Source organism: Calonectris borealis, chromosome 20 (genome assembly GCF_964195595.1).
Source record: "Calonectris borealis chromosome 20, bCalBor7.hap1.2, whole genome shotgun sequence".
NCBI classification, from domain to species: Eukaryota; Metazoa; Chordata; class Aves; order Procellariiformes; family Procellariidae; genus Calonectris; species Calonectris borealis.
The window spans coordinates 14102537-14129224 of record NC_134331.1 but is presented as its reverse complement, the minus strand read 5'-3'; the positions used below and the strand labels follow the sequence as shown (position 1 = coordinate 14129224).

Genomic DNA, 26688 nt, shown 5'->3' with positions numbered 1-26688 from the left:
CCTACTGAATAAACGGAAGGCAAAGCCCTTTGCCTCCTTTGGTAGCCTGAACAGCAGTGGTTCCGTTTGACTCAGCTCTCAGCTGAAAGACTCAGCACCCAAAAGACAAGTTTGATTATTTTATTTAAAATTAAACATTTCTTTCTGTTCAACTACTGCATGTAGAGCCAAACATTGTGTCTGATCATCGTTAGTGCCAGGAAAAAATCCTCCATGAAAACTGATCCAAAATTGGAGACTTTAACCGATACCAAGGCTGTCAGAGAAACAGCTTCTCAGATGTTGCCTCAGAACTACAGGATTTGGGTTTATGCTGAAGCTTTTTACCATTTTAAGCTCAAAGTTGTTCTTATCTGTTGTGAAGAGAGGTTTTATTGTTACTGGACAGTTATTGGTGTTGAAAAACAGCAATGATTTTGCTTAGTTGTAGTTGCACTGATTTCACTGGGCATCAGGAGGTTCTGTTAAAAGCTAAATCTTTCATCTGTTAATCCAGACAGCACTGTGCAAGTCCCAAGTCAATACAAAAACAAAATTAAACAAATCAGAGAAAGCTCCCTGGAAATGCATGGGTAGGAAAAAAAATCTAGATGCTTCACTTGAGATTGTCGCTTTCTTGAAGAATGCCTTTAAAAAAAACAGGAGAACATCTCAGAACAATCTGAAGGCCCAAGGACCTTGGTCAACTGATTTCTGCCCTCAAATACTGGCTTCATCATTCCAGGTCAAATTTGCAGTTTCTACCACTACATGTGGTTTTTCACATCAAATCACTATAATTAACATTTGTAAAGTGCTTTGAGATAGTGCTACAAAAATACTAACAGTTAAAAGAAGGGCAGAACATCTATTATCAGCACCTAGCTGATTATTACTACTTTTTTTTTTTTCCCTCAGAGCAGCATCGCTATATTCTCCTTTGACTTCCTATTAACAAAGAGTAAGGTGCCAGTGTTGGAGATGGCACCCAGGCAAAAGGAGTTTCTGCAGGGCAATGAAAGAAGGATGTATTGGAAAAACGTGAAAATGTCCTCTAGAAAGATGAATGAAGCAGAGCTCCAGAGAAGGATGGATATTTACTTCCCAGCTACACCAGGAGAGCAGTGCCACGTGCAGATTCGTGTGCACAAAACTATGCAGGAGGCTTTAGATAGCATAAATATTTGCCAAACAATGAGAGAGGTGGTACTAATCTCAAAAAAACGCCAAAAACCCACCAAACAAAACGAAGATATTGATACTTTTTGGGGTGAGGACATGACTGCTTGTTAGAAGCTACTGCCTGAGGGCTGTTAACTACTTAGTAGTAAAATCCTGCTACTTTCCAGTTGACAGTAACTTCTCTCTAGTTAGCAGCTTCTCAAAAGCAATCCTTGTACGAATCCATAAAGCTTTCCCAGATTTTTAAAAGGTTAATTTTACTATTATAATTGCACTTTAAAAACCGCATCACTCCCTATGCACTCTCCCCAAACACCTCCTCAATTTATAAAAGTGGAAAGAAAGGCTACAATTATTCACTGTCCTACAGCTACCAGGATTTGAAAGGTTTGATTTAGGTGCCTCAAGAAAGGATGGAAACACCCAGTTTTCAGGTCAGGAAAAGTGTGCATTTTAAAAAAAAAACAGCAGGCTTCACAGCTTGGCTTGCATCGGCTTCAGGTGTTTGTGGAAAGACTCATGAACCTGTAAGAGGACAAGACAGTGGTTATAACAAGTTCAGACCTGAGCTTTAAAACAGTTTTAGCTCTTTACATCTTGCAGTGTGTTTTTATACTAAGGAAATTTTAATCAAAGGCACTTTGGGGATTTAAGAACAGCCAGCTAAGTCCTGTATTTGAGTGGCCATAAGATACAAAGGATGAGAATATAAGCCAAAACAAATAGCTTCCCTACTACCTTTCTTGTAAGAAATGTCTTATATATGTCTTATATCCATACAGACAATTTTTTGGCATTTTAATTCAAAGAAAACTGGTAGAGGTCTCCTAAGGGGACTGTAATGAAGCTCCTAAGACCCACTGACTTCAGAAGCACAAAAAATTGAGCAAGTTCCGGTGGGATTTAATTACAATCGCAGCCTCTGGCAGCCCATCATAGGAGATAGTCTGATTTGGACAGACTATCAGTAAAGGCCACCGAGACAGGATTTAGAGTTCTCTTTTGGCTGATGGAAGAGGGACACTGACTCTTCTCAGCTCAGTTTCTTTTATTAGCTCAGCTGTAGCAACAGCCTTAGGGCAGATATGCAACACCTGACACTTAAGTACTACATGAGAGCAATTTATTTTCTTCTCCAGTCACTACTACTGCCTGACGGCATTGAAAGATTTGCCAGAAAACAGGTAAGGCTTTCACAGCTACTGTCACTATGCAGAATTAACAGCAAGTGATAATTCCTTTAAAATTAAATGAGATTATTCAATTGTTTCTCTAGGGAGAGTATGATTTCCTCCCTCAACTGAGAAACTCAAAAGTATCCCACGGGGATGCATGTGAGAGACACATGGGTGAGTAACTGAAGAAAGTATGCTGAAAGCAGAAGAGAGGTAGGTTGCTAGTTTTGGTCCATTACCACTAGTGACTCTTCTCCCCAATTCATCAATTACGTGCCGAGATCACTAGATCAAAATTAAAAAAACCCTAAATTGGGTTATTTCCCTGGACACATGTTACCTAAAGATGAAAAAATAAAGTTTCTTTACCTCTGTTTTGTTCAGTGGGGATTTCTTTGCCCACTCAAACATGTTCTCGTAGACATTGCCATCATATCGGCCAAGCACAGATCCAAGATGAACATCATGAAAGTCAAAGGCGTCTACCAGTGCTATTGCGTTGGGACGAATTATAGCTAAGAGCTCTTTCACATGCTGGTTCACTTGAGTAATTTGGGCATTGGTCAGAATACCCGCCTTGGAAAAAAAAGAGGTTGTCAGATGAGTATGCAACTCGCAAGAACCTTCCCTTCCCCTATGGTCTAACATAGGTCAGCCTTCCCCCACACAAAAATGCAGCAGTTCATAAAACACGATTTTTTCTTCTAAGCGCTAAGTAATCAAAATGGCAATTTGCCATAGTGTACAAGCAAAAGGAGATGCCACATAGCCTAGATATTTAATCTTTCATGGGAGACTCATTCTTTAGAGTGCCTGTATGTTAACTTCAGTAGCAAGTTTTCTTGAAGAATGTACATATGTGTATATTAAATTCTTCCTGGTTCCAGGGAACTTTTTGGTAAGCAGCAAAGAGGAAAATGGGAAGACAAAGCATACCACATCTGCCTGAAGACAAAATAAAACACCGCTGCACAAATACATTCTCAAACTGAAAGAATGAAGAGAAGTAATGCCTGACAATTTAAACCCATTCACTGAAGGATGGGTTAAGATTTGGAGTACAATATCCCCCTTTTGTACACTAATTTACAAATGCATACAGCTCTCAGAGCATGTCTAACTTGCATCTCCTTTATTAACTCCTTGTTTTTTAACAAACAACAGCTGGTCACCAACTGGAAAACATTTAAGCTATCCTAGACAGATGCCATATTACCATTTATCACCCAACTCTGCTTCTGGCAGATCACAAGGGAGACTTGACAAAGTCTCCTTCCATCAAATCTGCACTGCTAATGGCCTCCTGGAAGTCAACAGTCAAGACCTTACGCCTAAGCATTCATGCAACTTTGCATTTAAAGCAAGTTTGCAAACAATTACTCTGGCTCTAGAGATTTAAAGTGTTGGAGAAAGACACCAACCTGCAAGAAATCCCCTGTGTTCTTACTGATCCCATAGAGCGCATAGAGGAGACACAGCTCAGTCATGACAGCACGGACAGCTGCATTACTGATCTCAGACAGCTTTGCTGTGAAAAGCTTCACTACCACATAGTGACAGTGTGCCTAGAAGAAATGAAAGGAAGGTGAATCAGGTTCACGAAGAGATGAGAAGCTCTTACAGCATATTTCTTTATCAGGCACATCACTGACCTCAGATGCTCGCACAAGATCAACAGAAGTTCTGTTCCAGGCATCCTCCTTGCTCTTTCTGTGGTTCAGTTCAGCTTGCAAATTCTTTGCTGCAGCTTCTACAAGCCTATTTCATAAAATGAAGAAAAACAGGTTATGCAATAACACCACATTAACAAGATTATATACACTGAATTCATATGAATTTCAGTCTAACACATCAGAAGAACTCGGAGGTCGTGTGCCACGACGGAATACGTTGCCTGGAGTGAGCAGTTGTGGTTCTAAAGCCGCTATCATCACTGTTGCAGCTAGAACACAGCTACAGAGGGGTAAAACGACATTTGACAGCACATATGTGGTGCTTGAATACTTACGCACGTGTAGGTATCTCTTCTACTCTCACACTTCCTTCACAACAGGCTTTAATATCAGGATTGTTTCTCTCCAGATAGATCTCCGAACAGTTTGAACAATGTTGGTATTTGTATGCTCGAATACACTTTACATTTAAATAAGAAAAAGGTATTTCACAATGGAACAGAGCAGAGTAACTAGGCTCTCCGTAGGCTGTATGTAGCCTCTTGTAACCTCAAAGCACTTAACACTGACCCAACCTAGTAAAGCGTGTCACTTCTCGAAAGCGACACATAGAGCAAAGCTTTGCAAACCACATCTTGAGAATCTAACATTAACAGGGCAGCACATCACTACCATCTCCCAAGACACACAATTTTACTGGTGCTTGGCTCAGTCTAGTACGTGTGAACTCACCGGGCAGCACGTGCTTTGTAGGCCTCTACCAAGCTGACTGGATCATTGATCCGCACAGTCACGGTCCTAGCAGCCACATGCTGTGGCTGAATGCGTTGCCTGGAGAGATCATTAAGGTAGGACACCGTGCCAGTAACCCGCTGCCCAGAACTAACTTGGGTGTAGCTTTTGACAAGGAACCTGAAAATAAAGGCAACAAATAGCAACTCTTACTCATGAACTGTTTGAATGGAGAGAAGTCATCTTACCTAGGGTCAGACTAGCAAAGAACAGTTGTAGGCATACACTTTTCTGTCAAAAATAGGGCCAGGGACAGAAACATGAGACACCAGTTTCATGGTAACAGGGGATGCTCTTCTGCTCATCACTTCAGCTACAAAGACCGTAATGCCAAGGCAAGAATGCCTCTGGACAGAAGCTACCATACCGAGCTGTCTGCAGCATCATGACTGTGTTTTCTCCCTCATAGGTGCAGGATGGAGTGAATGTGACATAGATGTCAGGAATGCCACTGCAGCGAGAGTAGCCATGCCCACCACATGCCATCCGACATTCCTCAATACCAGCATTGGCAGTCCAGGAAGTGAACGCCTTCAGCCCTGCTGTCAGTGCATGGAGCTGATGGACAAAAGCAAAGCCAGTTTAGATTTTTTATTTTCCATTCTTAGCTTGCACACATACATGCTAAGTACTGCAGCTCCCAGAAAAAAGTAGAGTCAACACCATCCTTCCAGTGTCCCACAGGGTCTTGTTTTTCTTGTAAGGACTCTTTCCTGAGCCGAACTATTTATATGAAAGCCTCTCTATATATAAAGATTTCTTTTGAGTACCCCATCCTTTCTGTCTCTACGCACTATGTCCAAGACTGTTTTCAATTGCCTATTGTCACATTAGGTTCTCAGACAGAACCCCTAACTGAAAACTAACATTTTACAACCCCGACCCCTCAGTATAGTACCGATACCTTTGATCAACACACCAGTTCTACCCTAGTGACTTGGAAGAACAATCAAGAAGCTACAGCACAAGCATAAGACCAGTCTTAACTCCACTCCCAAGCGATATGCCATCATTCCTGGAAAGTCACTTTTTAAAAAAATATATTCACAGTAGCTTTCTCACTGTGCATTACTCCCTGTTTTTTTGTAAAGGGCTGCTAAATGAGTAGTGCAAATAAAGAAATAAAAGTCACCAGCACATACTGTGCTTGGGATCTCTGTATCTAAAGACTTACAAGGTGTCTTAAGAGTGAAAGCCAAAAAGGCTTCATGCCTTTTCTCCCATGCTGTAAAGAAACCTTACATAAAATCAGAGTACACAGTACCTCTGGCAGCTCACTCAGATCCCCTTCATTGATGTCTCCACTAATACGCCGGTAGGTGTCTTTTATGTAGGCTCCCACAAAGTGAAAAGCATATGCTGTTGCCAGGAGAGGAAAGAGTTTGTATTGTTGGGTCTGATAATCCAAGATCTGGGGTTCTGGTTCCCTAGAGCAAAATACAGATGAGTTAGTATGCCAGTGGCTAGCAAACTGCTGCAGAAGTTCTAGTCAACTCTAAGTAGGTTTTCCACTTGGACAGTACAAGCTGCATCCTTATCAAACCAGACTATCTAAGACCATACAGCAAAAGCCTCTGGCAGGGGGGAGGGCATTTCGGCAGTCAAGAATGAAAGATTACTCACTTCCTGGGATGAAACAATGTTTTTTGAAACTATCAAGTGCCAAAGCAAACAATATCAACCACAGTCTCCCTTACCCCCAGTATCTGGAAATTTTCCTTCAGCACTTAGGCTGCTCTTTTGTCACTGCACTTACCCTGGCTTTAGCTCAGACTGGTGTCTCACTGCACTATAGCGGATGGCAATGGTACAAGCCCGGGACAGGGAGCGAGCTGAATCGCCTACAATGAGAGATCGGATGAACACCATGGTCCCGTAGGTCAGCTTGTCACTAAGTGGTTTCACATAAGTGCCATCTGGTTCAACCTACCAAAAAAAAAATACAGCCTGTTGATTTTTAACATTTCCTCCCTTTTACACGTTCACATCTCAAGTTCTAAACTCATCAAGTTTAGCAACTTAGAAGCAACTTACAATCTTTTTGCTACACTATTCAACCACACATGAGCATTTGAACTATCCATTTCTAACAGCATATGTTGAAATTCACTGCTTTACCTGGGCATATTTCATCAGCATGTTTTCCCGAGGAATTCTGAAGTTGTCCATTTTCAGATAGCCATTATCCATTTCATCATAACCAAATTTTGGCCCAATGTCACCCACTGTAATACCTGCCACAGACAAAGCCACCTGCATTAATAAATAGGAACCAAACACCACATGAGAGGTTCAAAGCTTCTCCAGTAGACTGTTTAGTTTTCTAGCAAGTCCTGGCATTGTTAGGAGTAACAGCTAACTAGAACCTTAATCTCTTTGATGGAAAGCGAACATAAAAACATGGGGATCTTCATAATTTACATGCAGTCCTACTATACAGTCACTGGGGGAGCTGTCTCTAAAGATTATCCAACTCACTTCTAGCTAGAGGATGATGAAAGGTATTCTCTCCCTTTCAGAAAGTAGAAGGACACGTTGCCTCATAGAACGCATAGCTGGGAAACACGGGGACAGAATCAAATCCCAAACTAATCTTCACATTGAAAGCGCGACATGAAAGATGATTTAGTGGTAGTTCAGTCATAAGAAAGACTCCTACAGCTTTAAGCCTTGTGAGCTACCATCTACTCACTAAAATCAGCTAGTGAAACAAGCCATGTACATTAACAAGACGCATGCAGCTGTATATAACTGGAGAGAAACAGATCTAATGTATCCCATGAGTGCTAAACCCTTAACATTAATTTTTACCTGGCAAAGGTTCATGGGTACCCAGCTGCCGTATGGGAACAATGAAGGCATGCAGCCCTTTGCACTGGCCCTGAGTGTAGAGCTGAGCCAGAACAATGGCATGGTTCGATGTCTTTCCAACTGCAAAAGGAGTGGGAGTCCGAAGGGAAAAAAAAAGTCAACATACTTATATACACAGAATCTCTCTCCTTAAAGCAGGATCTGAGGTTACCTTAACATCATCATGTGTTAGAAAACCAGATTTACAACATTGGTTATCATCTGAATTCTACAGCTAGACAAATAAGTTGCTCAAGTCAATGACAGTTGCACAATATGATTCTCTTGACTATAAAATACTAAGTCCTTGGCAAACCTGCCAGTGGGGCTGAAGGAAGTTCAAAGATTTTGATACAACCCATCAAAAATTACACCAAATCCACACAGTGGGAATGATTCTGAGAAACAATTCAGAGCACACAGATAATCCAAAGTTTTGGTAGGCTCTGATAACTCTGCTACTTGTTGTGCAAGAGTAACTGCCTTTCAGCCAACTCTTTGGATCAACTTGCAATCATCATTCTGTAGATATAACACACATGACATCACCTCCCTAAGTTTTTCCATACATCTTCCAGATTTAGACACACAGTGATGCACTTACGTCCACCTGGCCACCACTTAATGGAGGTCACAGTAGGGCTGTTGAGGATGAATTCCTGGGTAGCAGGGTCATAAGTAGCTGTAGTTTCTAGACCCCGAAGATGAGTTCCTGAAAATAAGCAAAGACATTTTTTGGCAGAAAGTCGGTGACAAAACAGAGATAAGGACAGAATTGGACAATGGAAAGTTGAACTCCAGTAGTAATGTACAAATTTTAACTTTGCTTTTAGGCTATATAAAGGATTAAATATCAACCAATTAAGGAAGAACAAGTGAGAGTCAGACCATATTCTGGGACCTGAAGCCAATTCTTAGAAAACATGTTGGGTTTCTTTCCCAGTGGTCTAAGACTAGTTTTCCAAGCACCTCCCATCTGACACCTTTTTGCTATTACACACCAGAAGCCTTTTCTCAGTTAAAAAGGTCCACAAAAACACGCTCACCTGGATTTCACTAAAACCGCAATCTGATTAAATTGCAAAATAAAAATCATATACTTTTCAGCCACAAGATGAAATAAGTAGTGCCCATCATCTCTTCATTCCCTTATCAGGCCTACATTCTCCTCACTTGATGGAGCAGTTTCTCCCAACAAAGATCATTCATAGCTCTAAGACAGCAAGTAACGGCATGCCTATGCTAGGGTACTGGATGCAGGTACCTGAAGAGACTGCAAAAAGATGAACACAACAATTCCAGGAACAGTCTTTGTCTTCTGCCCCCGACCCTTGACTTCACATACACCTGTCTCAGCAGTGGCATTGACCCTGCATGCGTTAAAAAAAAGTCACCTTTGCTTAAACTAGACAAGCTGTGAACACCCCTGATAGTCTGGACTGACAGAGCAAGACAGAGCCAGTGACTCTACACAAGAGTTTCAACATGAAAAAGGATATCACCTTGATGCAACCACGTTTCCAAAGCATGGAGTTAATGGTAGACTTCCGCAGGCAGCTTAACACGGACTTAATTTGCTGGTAAAGGATCTTCAAACCTCACTAGTTGCAAGAGATTCTCCACAGACTTGCAGTTACTTTATGCTTCATACAGTCTCTACATTGCATTTCTGCACAAAGGTGAATCCCGCTCATTTTTAGAAAATAATTCTCATCTGCAACTCTCAGATGTCAAAATTAAAGTTTCCCAAGGCATAATATCCTCCATTTGAAACTTGGATTAAAAATCTTGCAATCACAATACTGCTGGAGTTATCAAAATCCATTTCAAAGTTTGAAAGCAAAGGAATAGCAACAGAGAACAAAGTCTACTTGAGACAGAGAATAAAAAAAAAACTCACAACATTTCATGGTCCAATTAAAAAAAACACATGGGAGTGAATTAAAGAACTGGGGGAATAAAGCTCCCCACAGAACATGAGCATTGGAACCAAGTCAACCAATGTTCTCTGATCCAAGGTAGGTCCCAAGGTGACAAGCAACTCTTACTTTTTTGGGCATCTCTTTCAGTACCTTAAAGCTCTGTCCTTTTGTCTTCACACTGAACGTTAACTAAAGCAAAGCAGAAATCACACTGGAAAGAATGGTAAGTGTAGAAATTAACAGATGTCATCAAATTGACATCACCATAGCCATATGAATAATCTATACCGGTTTGAATGGCACAAAAGGAGCTCATATATAGTATGCTCATATATAGAACTACAGACATCAATCTCTCCCATAGGAGAAAAAAAGGGCAAGCAGCATGTGACATAATGATCCATTAAAAATTTCAGAGGCAGTCCGCTTTCCCCTACAGCCACAACTGCATGCGTAAGGACTGTGGGGTAAACACACACCATTTTTCCCAGGCAGGGGAATCCTTTGTACACAAAGCCGTTCTTAGAAATAGCATTTAGTGAATGTACTGTACCATGGCCCATTTCAGTCTGGGCATAAGTGCCAATGATCTCCAGGTTCCAGGCAGGCATGAAGAAGCGATCCTGCTGCTCTGGGGTTGCCTGGGTGAGAAGGGTGGGGAGGAACATGCCCAGATGAAGGTCCAGAGGCTCAGGCCGTCCACGATGAACAAAGCTGTGAAGAAGTGTCATGGGATGGGAGTGTGAAGGGAATGTTATGGGAGGGAAGCAAGCATGAGGATTCATGGTGGAGATTCAGGAAGAGACAAAAAGAAAAAAAAAAATGATTCACGTGTAAATCAGAATTCAGCCAGTGTATTTCAGAAAGCCAGAGCACTGTCCTTTTCTCAGGCCTGAATAATAAGAAAATTACACTTACTCCGAAATAAACATGCCGCAATGCATTTCCTTCTAATCATACAACAATGCATCTGCAACATTCCTGTATTTTTGATGCACCATGATTGATTAAAAAAAAAAAAGATTAATCCAAACCAAAAGAAAGACCAGACCTTCACTATGGTTTGGAAACTAGAGCATCCCTAAGTTAAATGGGCTGAGTCAGAATGTCAGTTTGTTGAAGATGTGATCTGGCTGGATGAAGCGAGCCTTCACCCAAGATATGAAGTCCACTTTTTTTTTTCCCCCCATGGTTTGAGGGTAGAACCTGGTAGAAGTCCCAGTTTATCCAGCTGAATGAGCTAGGTTTTCACTGAACTTTCTTTTTTTAAAAGAGCAAAGTCCTAACTGTCTGTACTCTCTACTTCATTTTTTTTTTAATTAAAGATCAGACCCAACTAGCATATATTACATTCCAACTCAACTCCCTTCAACTTTTGCTGCTTTTAAAAGCTCTCTTAAAAGGACAGTGCTCTGCATGTGTAAGTCAAAGTTGGGAACATAAACAACTTGGCAAGAAAGCCAACATTATTCAACCTGTAAATCACCAGCACAAAGTCTCTCCAATTAAACACGTTTCATTAGAACTACTCTTCCTCCAAGTTCTGTCAAACACCACTGTTAGGTAGTTCGGTGGTCTATTAAGTTTTTCAATACAAAGAATTAAATGCTCGTTAAATCTTTAAATATTGATAGCTTTGAATATTAAAATAGTGGGGATGTAGGTTGAGGATCAGTACCTTCTCTACAAAGGTTGTCCATCTGGCACATTTATGTATGAAATAATGTAATTGGTCTTTAACAGGACTATATATATTTAAATGAGATACGTGTTATGGAAAGAGCACTGATCTGAGCTTAGCTCAAACTCCGTCGGCATTCTTATCAAAGTGGGAAGAATGCATTCTTGTGTTACCTCTAAACACAGGTTAATATGAATTAGCTCTACCCCTAGAGCTTCCTAAGAACTGTAGTTCTTTTCTTTGTTATTCTCAGGCACTTACAAATAAATACAACCATCTGATAAAGCCAGTAGCAATCTTTTCTAAGCTTTTTGACTGAACAGTGACCAAGCTCAACAGGGGGCTAATGGGTCATCAGGAATACCAGATTTTAAGTGAGTTCAGTACTGGTGAGAAGTACACAGCTGGCAGTCAAAGACTGAAAGAAAATCCTTATTCACTAGCAATAGCTATAAAACAGGTAGAAACAGCACAGTGTTTTCATTACTCCTTTTTGTTTCCTTTTCAGCCCTGTGCTATTTGTGCTTTTTCTTTCTTTTATTTTTTCGAGAGACTTATTCACTATAGAATAGGTTAAATCAACACAGGCTATCAAGTAGGTACTCACTAAGATAAAATGGAGTAACTACCCATCCAGGCTAGGATTCAATTCAATAATCTAGAGGTCTGTTTCCCCATCACCAGTTTCTAAACATCAGGATTAAATTAAGCAGAGCTCAGTGACAATTACTGCGGAAGCTTTACTGATGAAGTAGTTAGATACTCAACATTCACAGCAGGAATGCCAAATGGTTGCATTTAAATTACTCTGCAGGGAAAGTATATTTACTTGACCATACTATCACCATATTAGTTCTATTGTCAAAATACTAATTTTACCATCAAACAACATGAGAACCATAAGCAAACCAGACCATCACCAGGCAAGAAAGTGCAATGATCTAATGTGAAATAGCAAGTAAAACAAATCACTTTGGTGTGGATGTGCGTCTGATTTAAAGAAGTTGGTGTGAAAAAGCAAACAAGGTCAGCAGGCATTTATTGTTGCCATCTGGTGGTCTCTCAGCTTCTGGTGTTGAGCTAGGTTTGCTCGCTCCATCTCTCCCAAGCAGAACGGATGACAGGATTTCCTCCGTTGCATCTTCTACAAACGTTTCAGCTACTACGAGTAGCTGTAACTGAACAGCCAGGCTATTGGCATTACTATCTAACTCTTGCAATTGTCCAGACTTGTACACATCATGCTTTCCAAGTTTAGATGCCAGCACAAGCACTGGAGTCTTTGGTTTGTTAAACTATTCTTGCTGGTATTTAATAGCCATAATTCCAGGTTCTGTGCTAAAAGGCTGATCCATTAAACGTTCTTCCATTTGAAGAAGTAAAAGTCATTTTCAACAATAGCAGGAACAAGATGTTTTTCTTCTTTGAAAGCAAGATCTTTCCATGACGTTGTACGGCTGCAATGGAGTAGCATCTGGAAGAAAAGTGCTTGGGGCAAAGCATACCTTACTTTCAAAAACAAAAACGTGCAATCTCACCCTGCTACACTGCATCTAAAGGTATACTTCTGACCTGTTTACACAGGCTGATTATGAACTAAGAACTGAGACACACATACCCCAAGTTCAGGCAAAAATACAAACCATAGTACTGTTGACAGACATGTTCCAACCAGTTCAAGTGAAATTCAGACTCCCAGGGCTTAGAACAACCTCCTCATCTTAAAACAAAGGTAAAAAACTACAAAGTCAGTGATCAGCTAAGAGGTGCATTCTGGAAAAGACCAAAACTAACCCTGTGATTGTTAGGCTGTGAAATGAAGCAGCTGTCTGGCTATCGGGCAGGAAACATCAACGGTTAACCAAACTATTTTACCTTTCCCCTTTTAGGTTTACGTAGGGAGCATCATCAATTTACGAACTGGAGTTACAGAAAAGAGGTTACCCATTGATCCCTGAAGGGAACTAACCATGTCCCATTTCGGTTTGGGCGTAGGTGCCAATTATCTTGACTCCATGGACCAGAGGCAGCCATTTCTCCTTCTGAGCATCAGTCGTTTGGGTCTCTAAGGTTTTTTGAAACATGCTGAAGTGGAGACCGAAAGGTTCAGGAAAACTGCCCAAGCATGTTCTACAGGAGAGAAATAGAGGGATCTGGATCTCAGTCTTACTGTTACTGTGATCCTGAAAGGCTTTTCTCCAACTGTAGCATAAGATAAATAATCTCTTTGCCTATTTCAATCTTTTTTTGTCCCACAAGCAACGTCCAAATATGGAAGCATCAGAGGCAGTGCTAATGGGAAAATAAATGTTTCTTTCAGGCATTTTATTCACCCTATGAATCCTGCTATTGCTATGTAACTGGAAAAAAATAGTATTCTACAAACATTCACGGGGAACTTAAAACTGAGGACATGAAAACCAAATTATTTTCTCCCCCATTTCTCAGGCTTGGGGGGAATAAATCCCACTACTGCTAGTAGCCTAGAACTAGGCCATATTAGCTAGAAGCACTATGTAGTGAAAAGGAAAAGGCTTCTTAGGTGATCAAGTGCTTTTCAGAAGAGCTCTGTATTACCTGTAGCTGCTTCTATCAGCTGTGAGAACAGGAACTCACCTTCAATTAAAATTACTGTTACAGGCTAGCACTGGAGGAAATGGAAGGAAAATCAGACATTTTAGATGTGCTTCATCAAAACAGAAGTTATTTCATGAGAGAAAGCTCTATTAATTTAGTAGCCATGATGGCTGGCAAAGTACATTCCCAATTAAACCATAACACAAACGTGCTAGGAAGTTTCACTGTGTAAAAGCTATGTAGTAAATGACAGCATCTTCCCTTCAACATTTTGCAGTCTGAACAGTTTTTTCACCTTCCATCTACTGTACACAAATGCTTATTCCATCCAAATTCAAAGATGGAGGAACAAATGAGTGTTCTGCATGAATACCTACATACAAGATCTCTCCCACCTGCCCAAGATACCTATAAGGAAAATATATCCTTCCATCTCGAGGTATTAATACCTGCCCAGGGAGCACATTTAAGTTTGTTGCCAACACAGATCCACACTGCATAGTGGATGCTATGCATATAGTTTTTCAAATTACAGCAGCATTTCTGATTGGCATTTTATACCATGCCTGGAATGAGTGCCTGGGAGCACAGAGTAAATAATTGATAATTCAAAACCAGATCCCTATGCAAACTGTGAAAATCAGCCTTAGGGTGAGAGAAAGCAGAACAAAGCTTCTTCAGCAGCACTGAACTGCATGTTGAAGACGCTTATTTTAAATGGAACAGTTTTTAAATGGACAAGATTGAATGAGCCATGGATTCTTCCAGAAGCAAAACTATTGTCATCAAGTAATCTAATACTGGTGATTAATGTATTAACTATGCTTTAAGCTGGTGTGAGTGCAAGTACAGCGTCTAGAGTTCTTGGGATCAAGGCAGGCAGTTATCTTACCAGAAAATATTCTATTGCCTACAGCAGCACATATTTACAAAGCAGAAGTTATCAGCGTGACCAAGGGCTTAAAAATGCTACAAGAACAGGGAGACAGAGTATTTTTCAGCATTCTTGTAGTTCCCTACATGGGTTCTTCCTTTACTTCAGGACCCATATAGCAATAGCAGCACCCTCTACTTCCTCACTACCTACAACACAATTATGGTACATCTATTCCTTGGGCCCAAAAGGACAAACCTACAGAGAGAAAATGAACACTGACTTTGAAATACACCGTTTCAGTGCAGCTTAGGAAGAGATTGAACAGTTCTTTGTGTATTTTCAGAAGCCATTGAAAGAACTGTGAAAAAGGTGCAGCACATGCTTTGCTGTCAGAAAAATCAGGTCAGACACTGCTTCTTTGAAGGTAATGCTCCAGAAAAAAAATAATCTTCTTAAAGGTCACACCAGCAACTTTCACTGCCTATCAGTAAGTTTAATCGCAAGTGCCAGATATTTCATGCTTAACTAGCACCTTCTCTGACAGAAGTCAGAAGAATGACATTTGGCAAGCGGATACTTTATAACATCCCTGTGTCAGAAGGTCATACTATTTCACTGAGTAAACACGCAGCATTTTAACAGCTTCTTGCATTAACAAAGCTGAAAGCAGAACTGAAAGCTAGCTAATTTACAGCAGAAACTTTTCATCTCTGCATACTCCACACTGAATAATTAGGATTTTCTTAACGTGCCTTTTAACAACTTGAATGACAAGGAGAGAGAATCCGATTTTCCTCATGACACAGGGCAAACAGAAGAGGTACTAGCTGTACAGGGAGGAAAAACAGATTTTTTTTTTCCTTCTTTTTCTTTCTCTGAACTCTTACTCCTTCCTCTCCCAATTTCTACATTCCCACTTGGCATTTCCCCTTACCTACACAGCTTGTTCTCCAAAGGCTGCCTTGTGTAACTGTTCAAGTACTTTGCTACATCAAGACTGGATGTGGCTAGCTGCATCTAGCACTAGCAATGTGATCAATGACCAAAGATCACCTCGTCAGCATGAAGTCAGATCTGCTACGGCAATCAGCGAGTCAAGAGGAGGGCTGCAGTTCCAAATCCACTTACGGGAGAAGGATGTGTAGTGACACGCTACTTTGGCAATACAGATCTTTCCAGATGTCACTGCAACTAATGCCACCCACGCAGAAAAAGGCACTTGTATTTGACAGATGAGTTCGACAGCATATCTGTCAGTGAACTGAGTACAACAGAAGCAAAGTCTATGTTTTCAGAGACTCCAAAGCTAAACGAACAATTGCAAAGACATTCTCAGGCTGCAGAACTGAGTCACAGAACAGGGTCATTTACTTTAAAGCAAAATCTGCAATCAAACTTTTCTAGCTTTTTGTGGTTCTTGAGGTAACTCTCTCAAGGACGAACATGAAGGACTGCCTCAGTGGAGAAGGAGCCGAGGGTATGTCTGACCTGTGCTTACTGGGCTTCAGAGTTAACAAATGCTATGGTAATAAACTCCTTTTCTAGCTGTATCAAAAAACCCAAGTCGGACTCCTCCACTCCAAATTAATTTAACAGTGGCTAGTAGGGCCCTACCACAGTTTTTGTGGTTTGATTTGCTGAAAGCTACTCCAAGTCCTAACTTTAGTGTCAAAATGAGAAGTAGGGACACATTCTCACAGGGAAAGTGCATGTTCATGCAATGCTTATGAACACAGGACTCATCTGTTGTCTTGTAGCTCTCAGATCTTCTCTTCTTCTGTGCCCCAGTTTCTCCCAACTGTTTTTCACTTCTTCATTTAATCCCATTTTTCTTGATGAAGGGTATTTAAATTTGAAGGTGAATTAAAACTGACCAGATCACTCTCTTCAAAGAGCTGTGTGGCATTACACATCAGAACAATTTCCCATTTTGCATGCTGACTTACATTTTGCTGCAGTTGGACTGTAAGAGAAATCTTAAATATTGGCACTTTAAGGTTGCTGGCCTTCATAAGCTGTAGTCACAGCAGCAACTGCAGTGCTGACACATGTTAAGACACAGGAAGAACTGACTAGATGAGAAGCAATTAAAATGGCTTCTAAATATATTTAATAGATCCTCTTAAGTTTTGGAGTGCAACAAAGCCCTTGTGGAAACCGGAAGGAGGAACATTCAGTTCGACATGTCACAGCAGCAACAGCTGTTTAAGCATATCTCCAGGGCAGCCGAAGGAAGAAGCATTTCTCCTCGCCTATTCATAAATCAAGCTATCAAGCTGGTCAGTCATGATACAAAGCTACCTAGTGAAGGCCTGATAGTACACAAAAGCTACGGGAAAACAACTAGCTCAAAATTGTCAAAAATTGCATATGTAAATAAATCTGTCCCTGCTGTTTGGGGATAATCACAAGGTGTGAGGGATTATTGGCAAAATATCTTAAGCTTCCATACGTAAAAATCTGATGGTCAATCACAATAAATACAACTTGACATCTGAATCAAGGACTTCAATCTATTTCATAAACTTCATTCAAGGCATGTCACAACACCATATCTATTCAATTTTCCAGTTTGGAAAAATGAATAAACCCAAACACAGTTTCTTCAAGTCAGCTTTTACACAAATGAAGTCCCCTCTAGTTAGCACCAATTAGCATGTTTGGATATGTGACAAAAATAAACTTAATTTTGCAAGTTGGGTGGAGTTCACCAAGTTTAAGAAATGCTTGACACGCAGCAGGTGAGAAAGTGGGGACAGATGTTAAAATGCAAATGAAATCAAAGGATGAAAAAATAATCCTTTCATTTCTTCCATTTATTAAGAAGCAGGAAGCCAATATCCTCCCTTGCAAACACCAGACATTATAGTAAAGAATTCAAATCAAGAATATTAACAGTATGCAGTTCTTAGAGCAAACAAATTTCACTTGTGGGTAAGAAGTATATGTACTGCTCTTCATTTTTCTACATGTTATTACAGAAGACACTGGAAAATACAGTTAGTCTACAGTAATTGCAATTATCTTTTGAAATCCTGAATGTCTGCAATTAGAATTGACTGAAAAAAAAGTAAGCCTTCCTCATGTTTCAGTTGACTTTGCATCATGAATTCTGACTAGTCACACCTGACTATTCATATCATTTAAGATATGGATGTATTATTTGGTACCTATAAGAAATACTAAGCTTTCATCCATTTAAAGTTAAGACTTGCTGACCCCCAAATAAGTTTATGGAAAGACAAAACTAGAATCTATCATTTGACTACTTCAGAAAAGTCCTGTTTTCATAAAATATTGTCAGTCATGCTACCAAAAGACAGCATTTACATTGCAAACTTTGTTGAAATTTGCCAGCTGGTATACTGGATAGACTTCTCTGAATTTTCTCCATAAAAATAATTGAAGAAACTTCCCTATCATCTCCAATAATCCTTGTGTAGGAAAAATTAATGATTAACTTTTGTCATGCGGTACCTGAATAATCTAATACAGTCACTGAACTTTTTTCTTGTTATCATGGTGCATTGATGCCAATTTTCAAAAGAACATTTACATTACTTCCACGAGAACTTCCATGACACAGGTCAGTGTAGACCGATTTCTTTGAGATTAAAACTACAGCAGACAAGATGATTTCAACTAACTAGTCCCACTATTCATGCCCTGAGGCCAACGACAGCTTTTCTACAAATCCAGTTGGAGGAGACTTGTGATTCTACCGGTGCATTATTTAGTGTGCAATGTTCATTTAATGTGCCAGAGGATATATTCATGGTACTACGTCCAGTTTTATAGAGTGTGCAATCTCTCTGTTAAGCAGTTTGTTTGATTATATCAGAGTGAGTTTAATAGAACTAAGGGGAGAAATACGTCAAAGTCAAGAACTAAGCTCCCTGCAAGCTGGAAGGAATGAAACTCAGATGTAAAAACAGTTTTATTTTTATTAACTTAATCTCAGGGTACTACTATCAGATAAACAAAAGTTCAGATACAACAAAAAGCCTCTAGGTCAAAGGGAACCCCTATAGCACCAGGAGCTTGGAGGAGGGAGACAGGACAGATGGTTATAAACAAAAACTTGTAAGCTATCTTGGAACATTTTCAAGTATGCCTGTAATGCAACTTTATTAGGTCTAAGTGCAAAGTGAAGTAATCAGCTTTCATTAGAAGCTGCAACCTCAGCAGATCTATTCAGATTCAAAATATTTCATTGTATTTTTTATTCCTTTGGGAGGGGGGCGGGAAATCAGACTACAAGTCCCATTTTTTACTTTCTGCACTATATATAATAAAAAGGGTGTAATTCTTAATGGTGCATTTCTAGTCAAAAATCTAAGAAAATACAATATTCAGGAAATCAGGGTTTCACCTGAAATTCATTGAAGCCAAGACTTCAGTGGGCTTTCATATAGGTCTTTAGCTTCCTTTGGACAGCAAACATAGGAAAAAAGCACAACTCTAATGTCCTTGATGAAAGTACATACAAGAAGCAAACTCTTACCTTTTAAACCAGTAGATCTCCTCCGGATCTGCAATTCCATATTCTCTTAACTTCATCACCATCAGAGAGCTCTTCCTGATGGCTTGCTCATAGCGTTGGCTACGGGACAGAAAGTTCAAATCCTCGTGCTGGAAGTCGGGATCATTAACAACTAAGGCCTCTGGGGACAGAGCAGAAGAGGAAAACAAACTCAGTTTCCACAAACCTCAACAGACAGCGGGGGAGAAACGATTCAGCATTTCACTTCCTGTACCTCAAGGTACAGATATCAGAAAATTAAAAATAAAATCAAAAGTTAATGAAATCAGAAAGAAGTCAAAGCTCTTGGACTGAGGGACTCTAGCAACAGGGCACTCTCCCATTCCACACATAAACCACATTTTAAGTTAGGAGCACTCTGGACTTGGCAGGAGGTTAATTCACTGATGTAAGACCCGCAGGCCCCTCAACAACAATCTCAAATCCTCAAATAGCCATCGCTACTGCCGGATCAGACTGCCTCATGAACTTTGATCCCCATACAGCTCCTTGCAGAAGGGGACAGCTATTATTCCCATTATGCCAACTGGAAACCAGGGTACCCAGAGGTCACTGACTTTCTGTGTCCCCTCTGGCACACAAGTTACACAACACCAGCCTCTGACAGCCCAACCCCAGCGTGGGCTGGGAAAAGGAAGAGGATGGAGGTATTTCATTAATCTCACATATCATGGAAGCAGTGGGTGAGAAACAGGTCATATTTGTACTGTTGGGCAAGAGCGCACTAGGAAGGAAACCGGAGGGGAGAGGGCCCAAGAGCAATGCCCATGGGAAGGTGCCTCTCACCCTCACCTGGAGGAAGGGGAAAGACAGAGGTAAAAGGACATTGCTCTATCAGGGCCACCCCAAACCCTTTCTGGGAAGGGGAAAGAAGGGGGGGTCAGAGATATAACACTGCTGCTGCTCCCCTCTAACCCACAAAAATCCCCTCCTTCAGGCAGCCCCCTCCACCTGCAAGCGCTCTCCTCACAGCTCTCCCCTCTCCCTGGAGTGTCCCCTCTCCCCAACAGCCCCCTCACGCCCTCCCTCCTCTACAGCCTGCCGCTCCCTCTCTCCACAGCCTCCTCCCCACAACCTCCTTCCCCCCACAACTTCCCCCCCCCGGGGCTTCCCACCTTCAAGGTCTCCCCCGCCCGTCACCCGCTCTCCCTCTCCCCAGAGCCCTCCTCTTGGGTCCCCCCTCTCTCCCCACAGCCTCTCCCCACGCCCCCGGCTTCCCTCTCCGAACACCTCCTCCTCCTTCACGGCCTCCCCTAAGCCCCCGCCCCGGGCTGTCTCCCCCTCCCCGCAGCCCCCCGACCCGCACAGGCCCCACTCCCCTCAGCGCGGGGCACCGGGCCGGGGAGGCGGCGGCACGCCCGGGGCCTCCCTCACCGATCTCCTTGCGGCGGCGGGTGCGCTCGGCGCCGCCGTCCAGGATGTGGGTGAGCAGCTCGGGCTGGAAGGTTGCGGCGGCGCGCTCCCTCCGCAGGTCCGCGTTCATCGCCATCGCGGCGGCGGCTCCGCTCGGCCCCGGCCCCGCCACCGCCCGCCCCGGCCTCCGCTCCGCCGGCCACGCCCCCGGCTGACGTCACGCCCCCGCGACGCGGCGCCCGGCCACGTGACCGCCGCCTCCCGCGGGAAGCGGCGGAGCGGTGAGCGGCGCGGCGGAGCGGGCCCTCGTGACACCGGGCGCTAACCGCGCTTTAAAGCGCGCGTTGTGCGCCCGCGGCGGGGTGTGCACCACCCGGTGTGCTGAACAGCCATACGGTGCGTTGCAGCTGCGGCTGGGCGTGCATGAAGTACCGCACTGAGTGTGCGTGTAAGGGCTGCACGGGGGGCTAGGCATGCATTAAATTTGCATTGAGAGTGCACATAACGTGCTGCATCTGCAGCCAGGCATTTGATAGTTAATTAAATAAATGCCCATATAGCATGCTGCATTTGGTCATGCATTAAATACTGCATTGATAGTGCAATAAATCTGCATATAACGTGCTGCGCTTGGGGCATTAAGTGTGCAAGTAACATGCTGCAGTTGAGGTTGCACATGCATTAAATAGTGCATTGAGTGGGCACATAGTATATTGCAGTTGGGGTTGGGCGTGTGTTAAAAAGTGCATTAATGCACATTTAGCATCTTGCATTCCTGGCTGATCCCATCCCGCTGCACAGCGTGGTTCAGGAGCAAAACTTGAGTGACGCGGGACGGCCTTTGCCCTACTCGGGAGGTGCAGAATTGATCCTGCTTTTTAAATCTGAGTTAGGTGAGGCAGAGATGCAGGGAGCTGCGGAGTGCACAGTTGAGGGTGTCACAGCCCTGCATGGGGCTGCGCGGCAGCCAGGCCCTGCAGAGAAGGGGTGAGCCAGGATCGCCCTGGTTTCGGTGGCCTCCCGCGGCAGCCCTCCGTGGGGTGGTGGTGGGCTGTTTTGCAAGGTTGCAACCCCCTGAGCAATGCACAGGGTGGGCAAGGGGCGCCAAGCATTAAAGGCATAGGGCTGCAGCTCAGCGTGTCCCCACTGCTGCATAATCAGTATGGGGGGGGTCCTCAAATCCGCTGCTGTGGCCCCACTTGTCTGAATTGCAGGAGTCTCTGCCTGGGCCATTGTGCAGCTCTTGGGGGCCCCCCCAGCGGGGCAAGAAACCAGAGAGAGAAGCAGTAAATGGAGCGTAGAAACGCACCGAACACAGGCACCCTGCAAGGGAGATCGGCGGGAAAATGATGCCAAAAGAAACTACTTTGGGGCACAGCCAACAGCCTGGCTAAGGCACTGCCTGGGCAGAATTAAAACCTTGCTGAAGCTGCTCTGCATTCCTGATTTTTTCCGTGTGCTTTGTGCTGTGGCTGGCCTGCCTGTGCCAGCCCTGCTGCACCGCTGGAGCTCCCAGGGGGTCCAACCTGAGCCTTGTCTTGGGGTGAATCATTCTCACTCATCGCTGTCTTCTAAACCCTGCCAGACTCCTGATGGAACCAGGCTGGCTTGTATCCAAGTAATTGTTCTCCAGCTGCAGGATCAGCACTGCCAGATTTTCTTATCCTGCAGCATGAGTACAGACTCAGGATCATACCTCAAATCTTCCTGCATGGTACCCCATCACCCCAGCAGCTGGGTCTGTTCCTGCATCTCAGCCCCTGACACTCTCTCAATCACCTTTTTTCCCACTTCCTTAACCTTTTCTCAACCCATCTGTAGCCTGGGGGAGACCTGAAGGGTCTGGTGGGCTACGTATTGCTGTTCACGCTGGATTGCGGTGCGGGCAGGTAGCCCCTCTTTGTGCCAGGATGCCCGGGGCTTGGCAAGTGCAATGAGCTGCAAACAGGACTCAGCAGGGAAGCTATGAAGCTTCTGCAGCCCCGTGGATCGGGGGCCCTGGGCAAGGAAGAAGTTTTGGGCAGTATCATCTAGTATCTGGATCGGGTACTGGGGTGGCATGAACTCAGATCCTTTGCTTTACTGCAGGGCCAGCGGCGGTTGGGTGAGATGCTGCCACGTGCTGGTGTCTATTACTTCCCATGGGAGATCAACAGCTCAGTCCCAGAGGGGGAGGCGCTGAGGACGTTTGGCAGGTGAGAAGGGTAACCTGCTCTCCTTGCAGGCCAGGCCTTTCCTTCACTGGCTGACCCCCCTCCCTTTGTAATTGTTTATCATCTCTGCATCGCTGAGCTTCCCAAATCGATCGTTCCCAGGTTATGCTGCTACGACCTGGCCCGCTCCGAAGCCATTCTCACTGCTCAGCACAGCTCAGCTCAGTACCGGGTCTGTGTCGACACCAAGTTTGTGGAGCCGTTCCAAGCCCAGCTGGGATCTTGCTACATGGTCCTGGGAGACACTGAACACAGGGAAGGTAAACGCTCCAGGAACCAGTGCCCTTTGCTGCTGTTCATGGTTCATCAGCTCCGCCATGCCTCCCTGGGTGCACCGTGAGACACACTGTCACTGAGGCTAGCGCTGGCCAAGGCAGGCTCATCTCGCGCGGCTGCCTCTGGTCACACGAGCGTGTGATTCAGGGCAGGAGCAGCCTGTCTCTCCCCATTGACCATGAGAAGAGCCACCCTTACCTTGGTGAAAATCTGGTGCTCTGGCACAGATTTCGTTAGAAACAAGAAGCGCCTCAGCAGCATCGCTGAGCTTGTGAAACCTGTGCTAAAGCCTTCTGGCATCATTGCCAGCCACCACATCGTCTTCGCTCCAAACGTGGCTGATTGATTGCAATACCTCAGTGCGAGCTGGCTGGGTTGGTCTTTGCCATCCTTGAAAGGCTCTAATTATATCCCTGCCCTCAGACACGGGGCGTGAGGAATGCGGGCAGGCGCTGTCACGCAGGGCACCCTGTTGTCCTTTCCTGGCGTGCCCTGAGCGTTACTCCAGCTGCACGGTGCGTTGCATGAGGAGCTGATCTGGGCCGGGTCATGGGGTTGTGAAGCAAATCGCAAGTGTTGTCTCAGCCACACCTGATAACAAGCGTTCGCGTTCGTGCCATTGAAATCCTCGGTGGCATGTGGAAAGCCGCACTGCACGTGGCATCTAGTGAGTGACCTGCTAAGCCACTGCTGCAAAATTCCTTTAGAAAGGCATGTTATTTTGGTCATCACAGCTTAGGAGTGAGTTGGCCCCATTTTGCAGGGGTGGGAGGGAGCAGGCTGAGATGGTGGCTGTGTCACCAAGGTTTGGCCCCTTTTTGTGCAGCTCCGTGTTACCACCAATGAACTGTTGGTTATAGTCAGCATTGAGCCTCTTCTAAGCCCAGCTTTGTTGTATCCTCTTCTTGTCTGCACATTCAGAAATGAGCTTAGACCCATTCCTGATGCTTTTTAGACAGGGAAAACCAAACTTCATCCAGCCACGAAGTAGACAGATGCTGCATGGCAGGCACTGGCACCGACATGTCCTGGGCTCAGCGTTCCCCAGTGCAAGGAGAGCACAGTGTCAGTCAGCAGCATTTTGTAGCCAACAGGGCAGAGGGAAAGCACGTCACTGAATTAACCTGCTCCCAGGCCTGCTGCTCGCGTTGGTGGAGGCACGCGGCCAGTCCTGTCTCCTGCAGGTTCTCGGGCTATGGTTATTTGGCCAGCTGGAGCCATATGCTGCCTGAGGGAACCTCTCTGTTTGCCTCCGAGCTGCTCCGTCTGTTTTTCTTTCTACAGAAAATTCCTGTTTATATTCCCAGGTGAGGGTCCCGTGATAAAGGCGCGAATATTGACCTGCGTGGAAGGGATGAATGTGCCCTTGCTGGAACAAGCCATACAGGAGCAGAGGAAATACTTCAACGAGAGGCAGGAGCGGATGGGAAACAGCACGTCCTGACAGCAGCTCTGAGACCAGCCATGTGCTGGTCCTTGCACTGCCATTTGCAACAAATATGTTAAAAGTAAATTTAGAAGGTGGGTTTGCAACATACTGCTTTTTGCCGTGGCAAATAGCAAAGTCAAGTCACTAAGCAGGGAAACACTTGAAGACTGTGAGTCAGTATCTGACTGTGGGTTGTCCGTTCATGCCAGCTGTCATCACTGAAAATAGCTCTGGGAAGCAGGTTTGTTGTTTGTTTAAAAGGGTGGTTAAGGAAAGGGAGCACTTGGGTTATACTGGTCCTTTTGTAGTGCAAGGCTTGGAGATGTCAGAAGAAGGAGAAGTCTCCGAATCTCGAGTTAAACAGCTCACACCCACACGCACTGCCAAAGCACAGCGGGTTACCGGGCTGTTGGCAGATCGGAGGTGAAAGGCATTAGCGCAAAGTTCGTTAGCCCTGTGTGGCTGCGGGTCCATGAGTGCATGCGTTTGATTACGGTGACTCAGTTGCCACACAGGAGCGTTCCTGGCAAAACACTCACATACCCACACCGACGAACAAAGAAGCAAGAAGAACAAAGAGTCACTATTTTCAGTAGCACCAGCCTCTTCTGCTTTTCAGGAGCTGGTCTCCAAGGCGGGGGGGGATTGACTTTAGCTCTAAAATAAATATTTGCAGTGCCCTGAGAACCACCACTTGACTTTCTTCCTTGACACAACTAAGTTTAGGAGACCTTAAATCACTGTTTTTTGAAGCATCTAAAGGTTTTGATTGTATTTTCCTAAATAAAGATGAAAAGAGAAGGCAGCCTGTCTTTTATTGATTAAAAACCTCTTTCTTGCTAAGGCAAATGCATTAGGCCCTGCAGAAACCCCATGGATGATGTAAGAAAATTTAGCGATATGCAATTTTCCTCCTTCTCTTAAGTACTGGGTGTGTAAGGAAGTGCTTGACTTTGAAAAAGTTGCAAGAAGAGGAGATGAAGTTACATCAGAGCCACTCTGGTTTAAGAACATGGTGCCAGGCCCACCTAGCAGAATTAAATAATCAACAGAAAGACAGAAAATCACTAGTGTGAGATGAGAATAAAAAGTTAGTGCAAGAGAGAGAAGACTCTCCTGTGCTATAGGAATCCTTGGACGTGGAGTGAGCTGGGACTGTGGTTTGCAGGGGAATTCAGCCATCTGCAGCCTTTTCTGCTTTTTGCTCAGATTCTCTGGTGAAATGTTCAGAAAAAAAGGACTGAAGCCGTACAATGCACGGCAGCACATCAAAATGCGACAGGTATTGGCAAAGTCCCCTGTTGCCAGCAGGCTTGATTCAAGGGCCTGAGATGGCTCAGTAATTACAGTGCTTGCTATAATCTTTAATCATAGTTTAGCCTTATGTTTTTCTTCACGCAGTTATGGAGATCCAAAAGCCCTGCCTCAGCACGCTCTCTGTTCAGCCCAAGTCCAAAAACATGATCTCAAGAGGCAATATTTTAACCTGGTTTTGTAAGAGACAATGATGAGTCTGTCATGATGTGTTTATGTTTACACCTCATCTTCTGTCCTCCTACCTTCCTCCTTGTGCTTAAATTTTATCCAAATGGCCAGGTTTGCCAGAGAATTGGGAATATCCAAGATGCCAGGATTGGGAATATCCAAGATACCAGGGCTGAGAATATCCAAAATAAGAGGGTTCCTACAAGTGTTATGAAAAAAAACCCACAAACCCAACCAGCCAGGAAGAGGAAAGCAAATTTGGCAATGACTCTGGATGGAGACATGAGTGCAGACTCAATCTTCACAAGCCACCGGAGAACCCACGCTTTGGTTCTTTCAAATTGGCAAAATCAGGATCAATTTAAAAAAGATTTTGAGCTGGTGGCTCAACAGTGGGCTGAATCAGTCCTTTTTAGGTCACCTAAAAGTTGGGGTCTGCACTGTGGACCCACGCAGTCGGTGGGCTGCTGTGCCGCTGTGCCCACCCAGAGACATGGAGCCCACAAGCCCTCCAGAAGACAGTCCCTGTGGCTCTACCTTTCCTGGTGCCACAATGCGTAATATTTTTTTAATCTTGTCTTCTGTCAGCTGTTGTCAATGATTAATCCCCCCCAAGGACATCTTCCAAAAGGCTGACCAAGTGGTGCAGCCCATGGTGGGGTTCAAGGTTCAAGGGACAAT

At 43.8% G+C, this 26688-nt stretch overlaps 2 protein-coding genes across 8 annotated transcripts; one reads left to right on the top strand and one right to left on the bottom strand.

Annotated features, from left to right (window-relative positions):
• Positions 1-106: 106 nt before the first annotated feature.
• ACOX1 (acyl-CoA oxidase 1) lies at positions 107-20796 on the bottom strand. Of its 7 annotated transcripts, none has more exons than XM_075169953.1 (14): positions 20626-20796; positions 19213-19372; positions 13224-13384; positions 8256-8363; positions 7613-7732; positions 6920-7035; positions 6558-6727; positions 6066-6228; positions 5169-5359; positions 4742-4921; positions 3989-4094; positions 3758-3901; positions 2706-2912; positions 107-1686 (listed from the first exon to the last, which is right to left on the bottom strand). In XM_075169953.1, exons 1-14 carry the CDS (start codon positions 20738-20740, stop codon positions 1636-1638), a joined length of 1992 nt encoding a protein of 663 aa, XP_075026054.1. In that variant the 5' UTR covers positions 20741-20796; the 3' UTR covers positions 107-1635. The 7 variants fall into 7 exon arrangements, with proteins under 7 accessions (XP_075026054.1, XP_075026053.1, XP_075026059.1 ...); XM_075169952.1 differs by lacking the exon at positions 13224-13384 and adding an exon at positions 10127-10287; XM_075169958.1 differs by lacking the exon at positions 20626-20796 and adding an exon at positions 10127-10287 and having other exon boundaries at positions 19213-19305.
• Positions 20797-20857: 61 nt separating this feature from the next.
• Positions 20858-25209, top strand: TEN1 (TEN1 subunit of CST complex). The gene is made up of 4 exons (XM_075169960.1): positions 20858-21000; positions 22693-22799; positions 22920-23077; positions 24401-25209. The coding sequence occupies exons 2-4, from the start codon at positions 22714-22716 to the stop codon at positions 24535-24537; spliced, it is 381 nt and encodes a 126-aa protein (XP_075026061.1). The 5' UTR covers positions 20858-21000; positions 22693-22713; the 3' UTR covers positions 24538-25209.
• Positions 25210-26688: the final 1479 nt, after the last annotated feature.

Coding starts and splice junctions, on each gene's coding strand:
- ACOX1 (XM_075169953.1), bottom strand. CDS start 20,740: ATGGCGATGAACGCGGACCTGCGGAGGGAGCGCGCCGCCGCAACCTTC. Junction 19,373..20,625: donor CCGCCGCCGCAAGGAGATCG/GTGAGGGAGGCC, acceptor CTCTGTCCCCAG/AGGCCTTAGTTGTTAATGAT. Junction 8,364..13,223: donor CCAAACCGAAATGGGACATG/GTTAGTTCCCTT, acceptor GCTTATTTTCAG/GAACTCATCTTCGGGGTCTA.
- TEN1 (XM_075169960.1), top strand. CDS start 22,714: ATGCTGCCACGTGCTGGTGTCTATTACTTCCCATGGGAGATCAACAGC. Junction 22,800..22,919: donor GCGCTGAGGACGTTTGGCAG/GTGAGAAGGGTA, acceptor GATCGTTCCCAG/GTTATGCTGCTACGACCTGG. Junction 23,078..24,400: donor AGACACTGAACACAGGGAAG/GTAAACGCTCCA, acceptor TTATATTCCCAG/GTGAGGGTCCCGTGATAAAG.